The sequence below is a fragment of the Lepisma saccharinum genome, chromosome 14 (assembly GCF_977018435.1).
Source record: "Lepisma saccharinum chromosome 14, izLepSacc3.1, whole genome shotgun sequence".
NCBI classification, from domain to species: domain Eukaryota; kingdom Metazoa; phylum Arthropoda; class Insecta; order Zygentoma; family Lepismatidae; genus Lepisma; species Lepisma saccharinum.
The window spans coordinates 41947564-41966610 of record NC_139242.1 but is presented as its reverse complement, the minus strand read 5'-3'; the positions used below and the strand labels follow the sequence as shown (position 1 = coordinate 41966610).

The following is a 19047-nucleotide window of genomic DNA, read 5'->3' as shown; positions in this document are numbered from 1 at the left end:
CCACGTTGGAAATAGAGTTCCAGCTTATGAGACTACTATTTTGTGGTGATTTAAATACTACAGAAGGATACTGACATAGCTTAATGGGAGTAAAGTTACCAACACTATGCCATGCCTACTTGATTACAAGTGTTGTAGCACAGAAAGAAAGCATATAACTGAAACAAACATTTTGGTTGAAAGAAGAGATATTTTGCTGGTGTAATAACCTATGTTCCTGATGCATTACTTGTCAACCATCTCTTTCACCAAAAAGGATTAAAATACCATTACACTAAAACTCATTTTTCCAAATTTTATGTGACCATGCTCATTTTGGATAATCTGGAATATATGAGAATCATTTTAAAGAAAATGATTACTCAATGATATGTCACTGTGTGTCACTGGTATCAACAATTATTTGTGGATTCAGTGTCTTTATTCCCACCTCTATACACAGTGTCCCATAATTTTCTGGACTGATATTGCAGTGCATTTATATATTGCATGATTTGGAAAAACACCCATTCTCCAATTACCCTGATATATTCTCTCTCTTTCTGGTAAATTTGAACATTGGGGAAGGATCCTCTTAAAAGTTACAATAACACAGGCGACACCACCCTAGGCCACCATGTCGGAAATAACCAGAAAAACCAAAGGGTTCAACATTGCTGAGACCTGATTAGGATTGTGGACAGGGATTCCAATTTCCTGAAATCGTGACTGTGACGTGTTGTTTTCAATATGACCCGTTAACAAAGTGCCAGAGTTCAGTGTGGAAGAGCCAAGGGTCCCCAGAACCCACGAAAATTCTCCTGCAGAAGTCCCGTAGGTATCAATACAATGCTCATCACATTCTTCGACTCCATGGGTATCATTCATATAGAATTTGTTTCCATTGGACAGACGGTCATAGGGGATTTCTACCTTGAGGTTTTGAAGCGTCTGTGGGCAGGAATTCGATGGGTTCGTCCACAATACCGACAACGGGGCACATGGTTCCTTTTGACTGACAATGCACCAAGTCACCGAACTGGGTTTGTTCCTCAGTTTTTGGCCTCCAAGAGGATTATTCTGCTTGATCATTCCCCTATTCTCCTGATCTGCCCCCTCCTGACTACTTCATTTTCCCTGAAACTGAAATTGCAGCTGAGAGGGACCCAGTTCGTTGCTGTTACAGACATTCAAAGAGCTTCGACCGAGTATCTCAACACTGTTCCTGTCAAAGGCTTCCAGAAGTGTTTTGACAAGTTATATGAGCGTTGCATTCAGTGTATTGAAGCACAAGGAATGTATTTGGAATAGTATACACCAAGATAGTCATTGCGTGTGCAGTTCCTGTTTTCTCACACTAGTCTGGAAAATTATGGGACACACTGTGTACGTGTCATGTTGTAGTTCCACAGATTGACATGTGACGGCAGCACTTCACTGACTGTAGTTATATTTAGTAGTGCACTCTAAACCAATATATTCCTAGCTACATTAAAGTGATTGTTCTTATTGCGTACAACTATGAAATTGTTCTCCTTGGTCTGACAGTCCTGAAGGGAGTTACCGTGAATGGTGAGTATTACAGTAACTTTGTGGAGAATCACCTTCATCCAGCTATTTGTCAGAAACAACGAACATTTCTCACATCCAATGAGGATACACCACAACTCCAAATGCCATGCTACAAATTCAGTGGGACAACTTCTTCAGCTTTGAGGTTGAGAAGTGCTAAAGCCCTATAGTCTGGACATAAGTTCTTGCAACTATGACTTGTTCCGGAAGCTACAAGATCCTCTATATGGACGTCGCTTGAAGACCATCCATGACATAGTGCAGGCCTTAGAGTGGTCCCTCATTGATACACAGAAAAGTGATTCATTCCACTGATGCCGTGAGAAAATTGTCAGAAATTTGGCAACATGTGCTAGACTTGGCCGGAGACTCTTACGAAGGAATAGGGTAACCTTGTCCTCCACAATTATAAATTAGACACTTATGAGCATGTAATCACGTTTTTAAAAATGATTCTCATGTAATGTATTAAACATGTGCTGTATATTAAAAAATGGCACTAAATATGACACAGTAAACTGTAATATGACACCATACTGTACATAATATGTATTGTACAGTGTTGTAAAGATGTCCAATAGTTTACTGTTGTAAACAATTTTTGAACTCTTGTCAATATATACGTAGATACACACATTGTACTGAATAACGTTATCAATAGAGTTACAGCAAGTATATGCATTATATGTACAATGTTATATCACATGAAATTGCATGTGTATGCCAAGGGAGAAACCTTTTTGTCTACTTTTTAAAATTCACTCAAGTTATTTCGGAAATACTGGATTTTTGGATAAACAAATTTTTAGTGCATTAATATAAGTAATGCAATATTAATAAAGTTAATATTTAAACATATTTATCATAAACATTGAATCACTCAAATTACTTGGTTACTTATAATTAACTTATTTTCTGCTTCACTTACTTCCTTACTGATGTATTATTCAAGCTCTTATGAGTTGATCATTGTCATGGTTCACTTTTTGATGCTGAACAAATGATCCATTGCTGATTCAAGTTATGAATGCTTCAGCAATGGAACATTTATTGCGCAAATGCAAACTAGAGTGCAGTAACTTCGAGAGTTGAAAGTGATTAGGGTTTCCATGGTAACAAGCTGCAGAGGCGCAACAATGAATCATAACTTTTTAATTAGGTGCTCTGTATTGGAAGGCGAATCAAAGCAAATCTTGCTCCATGCATAAATAGGTAGGTAATGTGGTGCTCTTATGCTAATTGAGTGGAAGAAGGGGGGAGATGAAGAAATGACTTGCAAATTAACCATTCACCCTATTTAACGATATGGCCCATTTGCAATATTGGAAATGCAGCTGCTACATTGCTCATTTTCCCTAAATTAAGAGTATTGTGCTATTTTATGGTCGATTACCCTCATTCAGTACAAATTTCCATTTTATTCTTGCTTATTTCCAAGCTCTTATGTACATGTTTCAGTTGTTGCCTCTTTCCTTTTAATGGCATTGTCCATCAAATTAGGACATGTTTTCGTCATTTTTGTGGATGAATGCCCTCTTTCCTTTCTTTTAGAGCATTCTAGATACCTAGGCTGATTGCTATTTACAATGCAGTATAGATCCACTAAGGCATTTGAAACCTTGGCATGGGAGCAGTTAAAGTTACGGCGAAGCCTGAAGTTTGCATATTTTGCGAGATTTCAGAAGTCTTGGCGCTACTATAGTTAACTTCCTTTATGAGTTATTTGCACAGGCTGTGTCACATCTGCTTTAAGGTTTTTCATTATTTTAGCATTATTTCACTTTACTTCAGTGCACATTTGCATCATTTTGTGTATATTTCTCTGTGATTATTGCCTATTGCTTTCAGTTTTTCATCATTTTTCAATGCATGTTACAACTCCTTTAATGAATTTTCCACATATAATCTGAATTTGCTGTTAGTAACTTTAATTCATTGCGTGTTTTCTTGTATCACCAGGTATGTAGAGTGGGTTGCCAAAGTATTACCTAGCAAATTTTTCATTACCAGCTTTATTCTGTTTGTTTTAAGCAATCTCAGTATTCTGTTTGTTTTAAGCAATCTCAGTATTCTGTTTGTTTTAAGCAATCTCAGTGATTCAAAAATTAAAAATAAAAAGTGCCAAACATGCTGCCGATAACCTCTGGACCAGCATATTTATATTGTAGATCTAGTCTCGATTGGCCTGTCTGAGCAACAAGTGGACTCAAAACAAACTTTGACCTTTTTATAATAAATTGGTTGTAATTTCAGTAGTAATGATCAGTGGGAGCTGGCAGCTAGTATGATGGGTAGTGCCAACATGATCAAGAAATCGAAAACATTTTCGCTAGCATATTTCATAGAAATCTAATGAAAGAGGTAATTTTAATGGAACTTTGTGTACTAAAATCACAGACATAAATCCAGAGTTCCTAAGATTGGTTTATTTTACTTCGCATTTGCACTACTTTTGGCTAATCGCGAAGATAAGGATGAGTGACAAGGATCACCCAATCCCAGGCTGGGATTCGAACCTGTGATCCCTGGCATCGTAGCCTGCTGTGCACGGAGCTCGACCAGAGTTTCTAGGAAATAAATGCGATATTTACCACTTTTTTAAAAAACAGAATTGATATCTAAATCTGGCGTGGGGCGGCCAAGATGTTAAACTTTTAATTTAATACCTTATAGCACCTTTTAAAATGTTGTATGTCATAATGCTCTAATCTGACTCATCTTCACTCACTACCCTTCCTTTCACACACGATCGGACACTTTCAATTCACTAGAAGGAAAAACACTGAACAATTAGAGACACCGAGTCGAACATGATATTCTCGCCTTGCTTTGTTTATAATTTGCAACCCCAGCATGGCAGACGATACATCAACAATCGGTGTTACTAACAACTAAAATATGATTATCTGCTAAATTAACTGTGGATCTACAATTTTTAAAATTCAATGCAAGAAACTCAATTATACGTATTTCCAAGTGAAATTCTTATACTGATAGATTTTCCGAGAGATGTTTTACAAATATTAAAGTAAGAAATCCCCTGGTGATGTGAATTCCCTTTGATATTTAGAAAATGTCTTCAATATTGTCAACGTCGGTTGCAACACGTGTGTGTCTGTGTGCGTGAGAGCAAGGATATATCTTTTTCTTAAGGAGGAAATCGATAACAAAAAAGTCTTGATGGCTCTTTAGACGCATCAATCTAAATGGTTTTATAAATTTGGGAATATATTAATTTTGTTCTTCCCAAGTAGACAGGAAAGTATCTTTCTCCGCAATTACTTCTCCAATGAGTATTATATATCGGTCAGGATTAGTCATTTCTCTATGAAGTTTGCAACTATGTCAACACAATGTGAAAGCTCTTGCTTCGTGCCAGCCGAAAATAGGCATGGCTACCACCTCCATCACCATTTCCAGAGGAGACTTTTTCATGCATCTGCGCAAGGGCCACTCTATGCTGGCTCGGAAATCCTGGAGCAAGTGAGAGAAGAGCTGGGGATGCGTGGCAGTGATTGAGGCGGCCGAAAGCTCAAATGCTTGCAACATTGGAATCTCCTTGTTCGTAAATGTATTAATTTAACTATATTTTGGTGAAGCAAGTGCTTTTTTAGAGGGTAGAGCCATGGCATGGTGGTAATGATAACACTTATAAATTAGGCTGTTGAATTTTGATTCTTTGTTAGGAAAGTTTCATCTCAAAATTAATACTGCACCAACCATATCTTCTTTTTTATAATTATGTATTTTCCCTGTTTTTGTGTTGAATTGATCAGTTAAAAAAAATGTTTGAGATTTTACATACATTTGTAAGTATTTCATCTTTTTTGGCACTAAATATCATTTACACACAATTCTTTTATTAATTTTCATGCATTACGAGTAATGTATTTTTCTTTTCAGTGCAACAGTTCATATTTCTGTGGTGGATATTAATGAATACCCTCCAACATTCCTGGAACTGTCATACGTATGTCAGGTTGATGAAGGCCGACTCTATGAAGAAATTGTTCGAGTTGAAGCCACTGACAGGGACTGCACTCCAAAATTTGGAGATATCTGCAAATATGAAATCCTGACAAATGATCAACCTTTTACCATCGACAATGAAGGTAGGTTGATTTTATTTTTAAGGAAGTAAATGGATTATAATTGTTGGACTCTTTTAACATTTTATTGTAACAAGAGAAATGCCTACAAAGCCAGAAGTCCTGGGTTCGAATCCCAGCCTGGGCATGGATATTCTTTCTGTCCCTTCATCAATTTCATCATATCATCACTTGTTCTCATCTTTGCGATTAGCCAAATGTGACAGAAAAGAGGAGTAAAATTAAGCAAATCAATTAACCAGTGAAATGAACAAGAGAAATGCATATGCATGTGTATGCCTGTGTGTGTGTACTTGGATGCATCATCGTTTATGAACATAACACAATTTTGAGTAGATGTTCTGATGAACACATTAACAAACAACACGGTAACATAACATATCAACTTCAATAGTGCCGGAACCTTTCTTCCCAGAAAAACAAGCAATAACTGTAACTTTGTACAGACTTAATTTTATCAATCAGGTTTGTTACCTTCTTCCTACATAATGATACTCAAATTTAGGCATGTTAAAGTATATATATATTTTTTAAAGCACATTCTTAGTTAATACTATTTGTGAACATTCCATCTGATCTTCGTTGGCCCTGTGGCGGAGTGGTTAGCACATCGCACTACAATGCCAGGGGTCCTGGGTTCGAATCCCAGCCTGGGTATGAATGTTTGTGAGAGTCCATTCATCAATTTCATCATATCATCACTCATCCCCATCTTCACAAATTAGCCAAAAGTGGCACAAAAAGCAAAGTTAAATAAAGCAAATCAATCAAAACCATTCTGAACTTCAGTTTATGAAACAAATTATTTTGCGAATGCAGTGTTGTGCATATGTTGGAATGAATTATGCTACCACTACAAACACATTTTCATCTCATTTATTTCATATGCCATAGATCATTAAATAATCCAAAAATGTTCAGTTTATCACAGTTGTGTTCTCCCATTATTTTTCTGGATGTTTCAAGCAAAAATACCTTCTCCATGTATTAACCATGCCAAATTATAAGTTTGTCATATTTAATTGTCTGGCTGCTAAGAGAATGGCAATTCCCATGGTCAAAACATTGATGACCTCCAATTTGGTCCACAACGATCCTCAAACATGCACTATATTTCAAAACATTTATTGTCAAATTATAGCTTAAGCGAAGCCATAAAAGTATATTTTCTTAATCTCCAAAAATGTAGTTTAGGCAGAGATTTGAAAGTGTCATCAGAATTTCGAATCTTATTTTTTATCTACAAATACAAATGCAAAACAGAATCGTTCCCGAGGTGTATCTAGTTGTGATTAATTTTAGCTAAAAACTTCTAATGCTGCAGTTATTGTGGTCTCAAAATTGGTGACTTTCCCCCAACCTTCCTGAAATGCACGCTACGTTACAGAGTTTTTATTAAAGACTTAAAACTCAAGTGATGCCATAACATTGCTGAGACTTGTGTTTCTTAATCTATGAAATATAACCTTATCAAATATGAGCATAATTTAAAGTTCTCGCAAGACATGTTAAACCAGTCTGTTGTCTACTATCTAAACACGATGACTATTTTTTCTCAAATACAATGTGAGACCAATCCTTCAAGTTATCTTGCAATTATCAAAATTGCAACTCAAAAGCTTTGCATTTATGGTGGTTATCAAAAATAGAACGTGTGTGATTTTACCTTTTACCACCACTCCTCTCCTAAGCTATGAAATATTATTTTAAAAGTTGTACTGCAAAATTGTGGACCAATTAAATCTCTAAAATGACTCAGTTTAATTCCTTATACACTGAAAAGGTATTCTAGACCATTTTGGAAAAAAAATATATATTGTAGAGCATAGCATAGAGTCCACATGCGGAAAATAAATTTTTCATCCCCCATCTCGAAAAAATTGTTCAATTTTGTTCATGTTTTTTAGCTGCAGAAATAATTTTACATAATGATTCTAAATTTACAGCAGTTATCATGGTCATTAAAACAGATGACTTATCCCTCTCTGCCCATCCACCCTAACTCATGCTCCTCTTAAATCATGCACCATATTTTGATAATTTTATTGTTAAATTATAGTGCAAGTACATAATGCTCCTGTAAGTTTCGTGCACAAAGCTGACATTGTGGTAATTATGAAGATGCATGACTTACATGGGTATGGAGCTCCTAACCAGACATAAATAACATTTTACTGCATAGGCAAGCAACCCATTAGGATGAGAAATGACAAAAATCATTTAAAGAGTGTTCCAATTTAATTATGTCACAATTAACGACATTTCAAAAATGTACTCATTCTCCCTTGTAATGTTTAAACATGCACAAATGTATTGTATCAATTGATCACCACAGTTGAAACTATGATGTGCCACTATGGTTTCCCCCACATAAGGAAGTGACTGATAACTAGGGAGCGGAAGTTGATGACCTAAAAAATATAGGTATATGACCTATAGAATGTCCTAAAAAAAATGGGATATAATGACGTAAAAAATGCAAAAAATGACCATTAAATTTGTTAGTTTCAGGTTAAAAATTGAAATGAAAAGGAAATTAAACAATCCAGCCTCTCCTTATCTGATCTTAAATCTGAGTTTGCCCCAGACGGACACCTGGTAGTTTCCCCCGACACAACAAAGACTGTCACCAGTTCAGCATTTCTTTTGCTCGGAAATTGCAATCCTGCGAGATATATATATATAGGCCTATGTTCACCTTGGTGAAAAGACTCAAGAATATTACCAAAATGAAAGAAGTGACAAAATATGACGAAGTAATACACCGAATATTGCGAAAAATGACGGAAAAATGCCGAAAATCAGGGAAAATGATCTAAAACCTGAAAATTGGTAAAAATGCAAAAAAAATTCCCCTTATAATTACCTTTTTTGGATTCTAGATGAAGTGTAATATTGTGTATATTTAATGGGCATCGTGTCCGAGATGTCAGAAAAAAGAAAAAGATGACATTTCATTCGCTCCCTACTGATAACCAAAGTGCTACCACAATTTAAAATTATAAGCTTTGCTTGACTATGCTGCATCAATTAATGCAAATGTTTTATCTAAAAATTTGATACTTTTTCTTTTTTGTTTCTTGGATATATAATTTTTTTATTTGTGTTAAAAGTTCATTTCTAGCATGATTTGAGGAAAACAGCCTGAAAAAAAACCACTATGACTTGTACTACATTCACTAATTTTAGTATTATAATCTCTGATAAGCCTTTTCTTTACAAGTTTTCCAAAAAAATTTGACAATCATACAACCTCACAAGTATTTAAAACAATAATTTACAACATTTTCTGAAAAAAAAAAACACTTTTTGACTGGGTTTTTTGAGGTGGGTTTTTCTGAAAAAACCTGCATGGGGAAAACTGGGCTGGGCCAACCCTGATATAACATGACTTTCTAAATGTTAATTTCCATTTTTAAAGTAAACAATGTTTTATTCACAAGAGAGAAGATGAAGAAAGCAAATTGAAAGTAAGAATTTACCAAAAAAGTGTGTTTTGTTCAATGGATAATTTACCGTCCAAGAATTCAAACTGTAAATCATGCAGCACTTGGTAAACATCAAACAATGAATCTTATTCATATCGGGATCATGATTGATTTCAAATAATAATTTATCCAGCATCAGCAACTTCTTATCGAGGGAAAATGCATGCACTTTTCTTCTGATTACAGCAAGTGTAAAAATTGAACACATTCTACTCAAATTTCTTATCAAAGGTTTGCCATGGGGATGCTTTGTAACACTTGCTGTTTCAACCATATTAACATACGACAATACAACCAATGCAACACTATGAAAAATTACCAGAACCACCACACAACAAGTAAAACTACTACCTCCAAACTCTCTGCTCTGAGAGAAATAGACAAGTCGCTCAAACTTCCTTAATTTCAATGAGTGAATAACAATAAGTGCTTTACTAATGAATGATTATGAATTCATAAGTAGAGATAAGGCTAGTAAATGCACTCAATTTCTCCATAACATGTGCTTTTGTTTACATACACGTAGAAGTAGAAAAAATAGACTTATGGTTATTTATTGTTAGGGTTTTTGATTGATTGGTTTAGTTTATTTTACTTCACGTTTTGTGCCTCTTAGCTAATTTGCGAAGATGGGGATGAATGATGAAATTGATGACTGAACACACAAACAACCAAGCCTGAGTGGGATTCGAACCCGGGACCCTTGGTGTTGCAGCGTGATGTGCTAACCACTCAGCCACAGGGGTCTGGCTTTATTGTTAGGGTTAATGACATATTTTTCATTTATAAGAGTGGCTGATAGCTCACATGTACATGAACCAGAGGAATGGAACTCCAATTTATCAAATTTACGGGAGAGAGGAAATATTGTATTCAAGAATATGCCTGACTTTTCTTAAAAAGAGCCTGTAAATTGGAGATACGTGACTCCACTTTACTGCTAAGGATTAGAAGTGGAGATATGTCGATCTGACTCCAAATAGAGCTCTTCAGAGGAGGTTATTTAAACAAAACTGAAAACTGCATTTTTTAAGTTACGTTCCTCTGTTTCTCATACAACAAAATGATATATTTCCGTCGTACACTAAAGACTGAAGAATTTAATGACTTGTCTAAGGAATGTGTATACAGTATAATTGAATAAGGACATTTTTTTAAAAATGTTTTTTCAGGAGTGATCAGAAACACTGAACCCTTGGACTATGAACGCAGCCACAATCACATTCTTTCAGTAGTTGCTTATGATTGTGGAATGAAGCAGTCCATTCCAGTCATGGTGACCATCAAAGTGAACAGGGTGTGCAAGCTGGGTTGGAAAGGTAAGTCTTCAAAGATATTTTCTTGACCACCAAATTATGCAAAATTACTTGTATAAAAATGTAAAGACAGTTACCGAGAAATAATTCTCCCAGACAGTATCAATTAGAATTTTCAACAAATCAGTCTACGTATGTTAGTGCATATTTCATTACCCTCTCCTACTCGAGCTGGTCTTGGCCGAGCATTAACTATTGTTAAATAATCCTCCTAGGAAATATTCTTTTACATACCCACTAATACATGCGAGACTGTTTTAAATACAAATGAATTCCTGCAAGTAGAGACAAAAGGAGTCTCTGAAATATTGGAACAAAACTACAACAGTGGTTTAAAATCCAATTACCTAACAAACCTTACCTGGAGCATACCCTACTCTCCACCGAATCATCCCCCCCCCCTTCCTCCCCTGAAACTGTGTCCTAGGTCCGCCACTGTTGTTTACTACTATAGTAACCATGAATGAAATTTTGGACAAACTCGGTTATCTTTTAGTGGGATGCTTTTGTTTGTGATATATCCATTAGAATTTTTAGGTAAATTACTACACAGTGGAAACTTGATTGTACATTTTTCATGGAAAAAACTTCCAATGAGGGAAAATATAAGATATGGGGTAAAAAATTATAACATTTTGTTCTATTGGGATCAGGAAGACAATGTATACTGTGAAAAAAATGTAAAAATCTGTGCTCTATTGTATTTTACGTGCAAAATGATGAAGAATAAGAATGAGACAGAGAACAACTGCAGAAAGGAACATAACATAATGAAACAAGTGAAAATAAATATCAGTTCTGAAACTGTGGAACTACATTTACAATAATTTAAGGTGCCTGAGACTACTTTGTTTTAACAGTGGCACCAAGTCAGTGTAAATAAGAGTTGTACCGTTAATGATTTCTTGGCAAGAATTTCCCTCAGTTTAGTTACCCAAGCCTTGTTCTTAGTGCAGTCCCCTCAAAGTCAAGGAAAGAAATCCAAATGGAAGAAAATATGAACATAACAGAATATAAATACATATTATGTTTCTCAAGAAATAGTTGCTTTCTCCTTATTTCTAAGTGATTACACTTAAGCAGCGCTTGTTATTGAGTCAAATTGTAAGCATCACAAAACTTGATTTTGAATGGAAAATGATAAAAAATTATGTTTGACTTTGTTTTCAAGTCCACTTTAAGCACAGAAAGGCTAATGGGGATTGGATCTACAGTTTAAAGTGGAATCTGAACCACTATGTGCTTTCACCAAATAATTATGTCATTATTTAAATTTTGAAGAAATTTGATCACTAGACTTGTACCAGACAAACACAACCAATGTAATTGTGATGCTACTTAGTAGCACTTTCTTCATAAAATATTTTAAAAGCATTTATGTATGCTATGTCCCATGCACTGTATTGATTAATATACTTGATTACATTTTTCATATCTTTTACAGGAATCCCAGAACGAATTGACTATGCACCAGGAACTGGAAGGGAGGATTTATTTCCAGACGCAGAACTAGAATTGTGTGATGTGCCATGTAATATCCATAATGTTGAAGCTAAAGTAAGCTTGGCCACCAGCCACATTGGTAAAGGGTGTGACAGAGACACATACTCTGTGCAAAGCCAGAGGAAGCTGTGTGGTAAGTGCAAAGTATTTCAAGTACTCTGTTGTAACCTTTTAATTGGAAAATTCAAGTGAAAAATTTAATTTCTCTAAAATGCCTCTCTCATATATCATTCAGCACAAGCTTTGAATAAATTGAATTATTTTTTTCCTTCTATTTCTATTTTGGTTATTTAATGTTTCTTTTCAACCTCTCTGGTTTAATCATGAGGATGAAGATGAATGATGATTACACAAGAGAGGTGGTAGGACAAACACACTGACACATCTGGACTTTATCCAGGATATGTACCCAGGACCCGTGGCTTCATTGTGCATAAGTTGCACATTAAGATCTACTACTGTGTTTCACTATGATCCTCAATTTCTTGTATGTTACTGCTGTAATTTCATCAAACTCTTTAGAATACATACATAATAAGATTTGTAATATTAATATGTGGAATTCAATTGTACATTATTGATATTTTACCTGCATTTTAGTTATTTTGCTGCAGTTCTTTGAGTTTGGTTGTCATTTTCGACATCTGATACCTTTTGACATGTTGAAAGGATCATGACAAAGCGCATAATAAGGGAATGAATCGCTCCACCCTATTATATTTTCCCACTCAAAGATCTTTCGTATTTTACAACAGATATATAAGCAGATAAATTTCAATGTTAGCATAACGCTAACATGTCGACCAATGGCAGGTTAACTATACCTTTGTGAATATGTGTTCTGGGGGACATTTTAAGTTGTTCAAAATATATATAGAAAAAACGTAGTAGAGCAAGCATTAGAGATATTATTGGCATATGGTACAAATTACTTGAATTGCTTAGCTGTAGGAGAGACATTACTTGTGGGTAACTCTGTGACATGTTCTTGTACATATCATTCAGTGATTGAAGTGGAAATCCCTCTGTGGTATGTCGCAGAATATGTGGGGTTATGGTCATGCTTATATGGTTCAACATGGTGGCAATGAAGCAAGTGGGTGATGCTTGCAAAAATTATCCTAGCTGGAGAATGCTTTACAAAAATTTTCTTAACTGGAGGGGCAGCATTGCCCCACAAGCATTGACATCATTACTTAATATAGTATGGTGCAGTATTGATGACAAATTACGGAAAACAATTGAAATGTAGCAGTACAATTAAGCTACTGAAAACATTAAAACATTTCAAAATACCATTGATCTATTGATAAACAATAAAAATAGCAGACAAGTTCAGCTAATGAAAACAGTAGCAATAAAATTCAACTACTGAAAGATGGTGGGTGTTTCAAGACATGTATTTATCTACTAAAAAACAGAAGACCAAGCTTTCATCAGGAATATATTCTATCCACATTTCTATATATTTCTTTCCCACATAGTATTCCTTCACAATATAACAAAATGTACTCCCTGTGAAGGCACACACACAGGGAACTTTCTAATGCATATTCAGTTGGTTTTTTTTTGCATGCTACTACTACTTTTATATCCTTAGGTGCCAGCATAGAGAGCATAGATCTGCTGCCAAGCCCAGGACTTGGAACCGAATGGACCAAATCTTTGCCCACTGACGATGGCCATGAATCAGACCAAATATTTGAATTTGATGGAACCAGCAATGCTGTTGTCATTCCTCCAGAAGTGATAGATCACAACTTGAGCAGCTCATTCACAATTGCCACCTGGATGAAGCACAAACAGAATCCAGAGCAGGATAGACATGTCAAAGAGCACATTCTCTGCTCCGCTGATGATCACAGTAAGTATTTGTACTATTTATTGTTCCATCAACAGGGGTGGTGCCAGGGGAGCATGAGGGGGTGCTTGCGTGCCCCTTAATTTTCTTCAGCACCCCCTACGTTCAACTGAAAACACTAATCCTTAGAGTGTCATATTATGTCATGTCGTCATATTGAGCACCGAATGTTAAGTAGTGCAGTAAGACCGTTATTATTGTATGCAACAGCCTACAGCTTAATGTTAGTTTTTCCTTTAGCTTTTGGGACCTCCCCGATGACGCAGTGGTTGTGTGTCCACCTTGTAATCAAGGGGTCCCGGGTTCCATACCCGGTGGAGGCACAAGTGGTTCAAATCCCACTTTAAACTGTAGGTCCAATCCCGATTAGCTTTACTGTGCATAAAGTGGACTTAAAACACCAACTCAACTCCTTTTTCTTTTTTGCATTGTTGATAAACGGTTTATTTTTCGCCTACTTGTTCTTCCTCACACTGGAGCACAAATTTTAGCTGCTTTCAAGGTATCACCAAGTCGGGCTCGGGAAATATTTATTGTGAGTTGTAACGTGAGGGGTAGTTTTCTTGTTAATACGTTCTGTGTATTTGTTCCAAATAACATATCTAGTAAACGTACCATTTCAGGCTTTTTCAAAACCCATTAGGAAGAGGCCCAATGTTCACAAATAAATTTTACAGTTCGTTGTTGGGGATAGTGTGGTAGAAGGGATATTAACGAAGACAAAATTTCTGTGCACTTTGCATTTTGTCCTGAAGTGTCTATATATTTTGTACCTTCATGGGATACATTGAAAAGGGTCAAAAATTGTGTTTTTAAAGACAAGGATAACTTGATTTTGTATTTCACTCCATAGTTCAATAAGACTGCAACGTGTATCTGAATGTTTACACTGTACGACCACTTTCTTGGAGTAGAAGATTAATGCATATCATTATGGACGTCCAGGGGGTAGGCAAGGGCGACACAGCCTCCCTGGAAAATGAATGTCAATCTAAAGTTATTATATTTCACACATATAATTTCATTTCAGTCAGTAATTCATGCTAATCAGTGATGGCGATTAGGGTGCAGTTGACCCCCGCTTATTGCTATTTTTGACCCCGCACTATGCTAAACCTTATCTACCAAGGGAAAGTAAACTGACCTTGCCCCCCCCTCCCCTTCCATTTTGGCACCTTGCTCCCCAGTTTTGAAAGGTTGCATGCATGTTTCATGTTTTCCTTATTTTCAGCATCGCACCCCTAAATTTCTATCCGCACTCCCTCAGCACCCCTAGATGATTAATCCTGGCGCCACCACTGTCCATCAAGCACCCATGCTGTGATATATAGGTATATGGGTTCAGTGATCGTTCACTGAAATTCTCACGTCATGCACTACCCTGAGTAGTCCATACTAATGAGAATTTCAAACTAAATGCAATTTGGTAATGAAAAAGATACAATTTGCTGTAAGTTGCATCTTTTGCTTTTACCGTATTTACTCATGTATAATGCACACTTTTTCCAAAATTTTTGTCCTCAAAAACAGTGGTGCGTATTATGCACGGAATAATTTCGGACAGCCAATATAAAACCGTACAGGGTCGTTCCATGTTTTTGTGACACTTGCATTGATTTTTCATGTTTACGGAACCCTATCATGTTATATATTGTTGTAAAGCTTAAATCCTGCAGTTTCTACTATTACAGAATAAATAAGGTAGTTATAGAGTGAAAGCTTTGGGATGCTAAACAGAGTAGGGGAGGTGGCATGGTTTGGTGACTTATTGTTTACACAAGAGGATATTCTCATGGTCCACGCAGCAAGAGGTGACTCATTGATTAGGTATAAAGTCATTCACGTAACAGCTTTACGACCTACAACTAAGAAAGCCATTTTTTGAACCTGAATTTTACTGTGCATTATATACAAGATATAATTGTTTGTCATTTTTCTCCATCGAAAACCAGGGTGTGCATTATACACGCACGCAATGTTATACACGTGTAAATACGGTATCTTTTCCATCTTTAAATGCAAATGTTAACACAAATGTCATGAAGATCCTTTTTTTAAGTATTATATTCTTTGTACAGATGCCCAAGAATGCTTATTTTGAAATGTGCCCTGACACTTTTTATTTAATTACAATAGGAACCTCAGACAATGCAGTGATAATGCTGTCACATTGTAATCAAAAGGTCCCCAGCGGAGGTACATGCATGATGGTTTGGATCCCATTTTAAACTGTAAGTCCAATCTGTACATGAAACAAATAGTTAAACTGAGAGTAGGAGAAGAAATGACAGGGGAACAGTGACAATTACTCAATCTGAGCATAAAGCGGACTTAAAGACGAACTTTGATTTTTTTAAATATTACGATGTTGATAATTTAAGTTCCTTCTACAGTATTTACCACTCTAGCAATCCCCCTCCCCCAAAGAAAAATGTTTTGCAACAGCCTGTGAGGGCCAGGGCCTACTGACTGCCAGCCTCTCTTCCACCTGCCAAGGTGGGAGATCATTCAACCAGTTATGGGATGACATATGGTCAGCATGACAAACCCCCAGTCGTTGTTGTAGTTTCCATGACCGGCTTATGCTACTCATTTGTAGCTCCCCAATTTCTCATGATGGTGAGTGGCCACCAGTCCCATACACAGGCCAGAACTTCAGGAGAAAAGTAGTTACACTACCCCAGGAGACTCAAAACTGTGCATGTCCCATAGCCCAAAGCATGATGCCTTAGATCGCATGGTCACTGTGTGGGACTAATTCTTTGCTATAATTTAGTTATATAAAATACAGAGAATGTGAGTGAATCAGGACTGGACCTATAGTGTATATGGATAAGGATGCGTGTTGCTGACCTGTGGGTGCGTACAGCTGGGAAACTGAGGGGAGGCTGTTGCGTAAATGGAATGCATGTACTTAGCGGCATCTATCAGTTTCATCGCTTCACTTTGTTCCTCATTGCGTCTAGCTTGAATCAGCATGTCTTGCCTTTCTTGATTCTGCAGATGTGCAATAAGAGAACTTGTGTCGGTGAACTCTTTGTCTCCTATCGCAGCGATGTGTTTAGATCGAAGTCCCGACACAACATAAGAAAGGATTTGAGGGTTCGTCGCTTGCGGGAAGAATTGAAGGACGAGATTTTTCTTACGAATTACGTAATCATGAATGGGTTGGTTAATTTCCTGCTTTGTCTCTAATAAAATTTGGATGGGCATGCTGACTAGGTGACTGCCTTTAAATAATGAAATTAATTCTTTTTTGATTTGCGGAAAGGTGAGGGTGTTGAAGTTTGGCTGCTTCTTGAGATCGTTCAAAAATGTGAGCGCTATGTCTGCGAGGAACAATGGCAACATTTCGCGTTTTTTATTTTCCTCCCACGCCAAAGCGCCCGCAATGCTATCGAACTTTTCAAAAAACTGCTCAACTTCTTGAGGGTTTTTTCCTGTGAAGGGGGCGGGGTATAAGCCATGGGGTATATTTACGGACATTATTGACGGGGATGGATTGATGGTAGGGGTGTTAGTTTTAGGTGTACTGGTTTGGGGTTCTGGGTGTTTCTTTTTTCGTTTGGGTGTTTCTAGACCACCTAGAAACTGTGGATAATCGGGATGTTGAGCCTTGGATCTGGTTATTCGGGGGGAAGGAGCGGGGGAATTAATAGCGGAGGCTAAGGAGAGAATCTGATCAAGAGAACGGTCTAGCTCTTCGTGAAGAATAATTTGGGATTCGTTCATGCGAATTTAGGGAGGGGGAATCTTTTTATGCACTTATTCACAAGAAATGAAAGATAGTGAGCGGAAGAGAAAATTTACGAGTGGGGAGTTTATAATACGAAGTGTATTATCGAAAAAGAAGAATATCTAGGGTTGCTGCTGTGTGCGGCGGGGATTTTAGATTATGGGGTTTTGAGTGACGTAAAAAAAAATTAAAATTTTATGGAAATCCACGGAGTGGAGCCGGCTATCTCCACCATGTAGCGTGACGTCGGGTAAGGTACGGGATCGAGTCACGCCGGGACGTAGCTCAGATAAATACAGTAGGTCTTAAGTTTGACTTGGCTAACCACCTCTACCCTTAAGGAGGCTGATGAAGGATTGTTGGGAGCCTGTGTTGTTGAACGCTACTCACCCCTTGCTGTTGGTCTGGCCCTCGGCTTCTGGCGTCGGCGATGGTGACAGGTGTCCGCTGTAGAGATTGAAGATGACGACAAGAGACGGCAGGCAATTCGGCGACTTGTTTTATTCTTGCAGATTCTTCGGTTGGCTTAATCCGGACTGCTATGGACTTCTCGCTTGTTGCCGCCTCGTAGTGTCGCGATCTCTCAGCAGGCCGTCGTCCTCTTCTCGTCGATCAGTTTGGTGGTGATATTGGAGCGAAGTGAGAGATCGATTTACTGTCTCCAGCGGTTTTATACATTGGATTTGAGTCATAGGTTAGTGGACTTTGCACCTCCACTGTGCACCTGGGGTATCCCTGGATGCAGATGGAAATTTACAGTGGAGGTGCACTCACCGCTGGCGAGGGCTGTTGCCTTGCTTACTGTGCAGAGCCGAGTGGAAAATTCTTGTTGCTCGGCTCTGCATCCGGTGGAATGTGGGGTGAATGAGCGTTCAACTTGCGAGCTTCTGAGCGATGTTGGAGGCAAATTAATGTTTCGACTTTTATGCTCCCAATTCCTTCATCAATATAGTATAATCTGAACCTGCCTGTAACCCCGGACCTCATGATTACAAATTGATGATGTTACCATGATGCCGTATGAATGTAGTAGTCGACCATATTAAGAGTATAAAACCTGCCTATTTATTGAATTTCGGTAAGTTAGATTCTGATTAATGTAATAACATTGTAAAGTAAATTTTGGCTTTAAAAAAATTGGAATGTTATGTATTAGAGTATTACATACGTATTTGCAGAAATGAACAGACATCATTATGCTGTGTTTGTGAGAAACTGCAGATTGATCGTGTTGATGAGGCGTGACTTTTCACAAGGAGACCTGAACATTTTCCGACCAGCTGAGTGGAGATGGAAGTTACCTCAGGTATGACTATTTTATTATTTGCCAGATTTCTTTATTTTTCTTCAAAGCCTTTAAAAAGGACATTAAATACTTGAGCAACATCCAGCACTACAGTCAACTGAGATATTTCATTAGATGGTGTTAGACTGTTGATCTAAATTTAGTTATAAATAACTTCTGATATTCTTATTTTCCACC

The 19047-nt window shown here is 37.1% G+C and overlaps 1 protein-coding gene across 2 annotated transcripts in view; it reads left to right on the top strand.

Annotated features, from left to right (window-relative positions):
* LOC145998810 (calsyntenin-1-like) overlaps positions 1-19047 on the top strand; it is a 69948-nt gene that overhangs the window by 31501 nt on the left and 19400 nt on the right. For both annotated transcript variants that reach the window (XM_083135446.1, XM_083135445.1), the window contains exons 4-8: positions 5455-5663; positions 10321-10467; positions 11909-12100; positions 13568-13831; positions 18743-18870. In XM_083135446.1, the coding sequence (XP_082991572.1) occupies positions 5455-5663; positions 10321-10467; positions 11909-12100; positions 13568-13831; positions 18743-18870 (940 nt within the window). The remainder of the gene's footprint in view (positions 1-5454; positions 5664-10320; positions 10468-11908; positions 12101-13567; positions 13832-18742; positions 18871-19047) is intronic.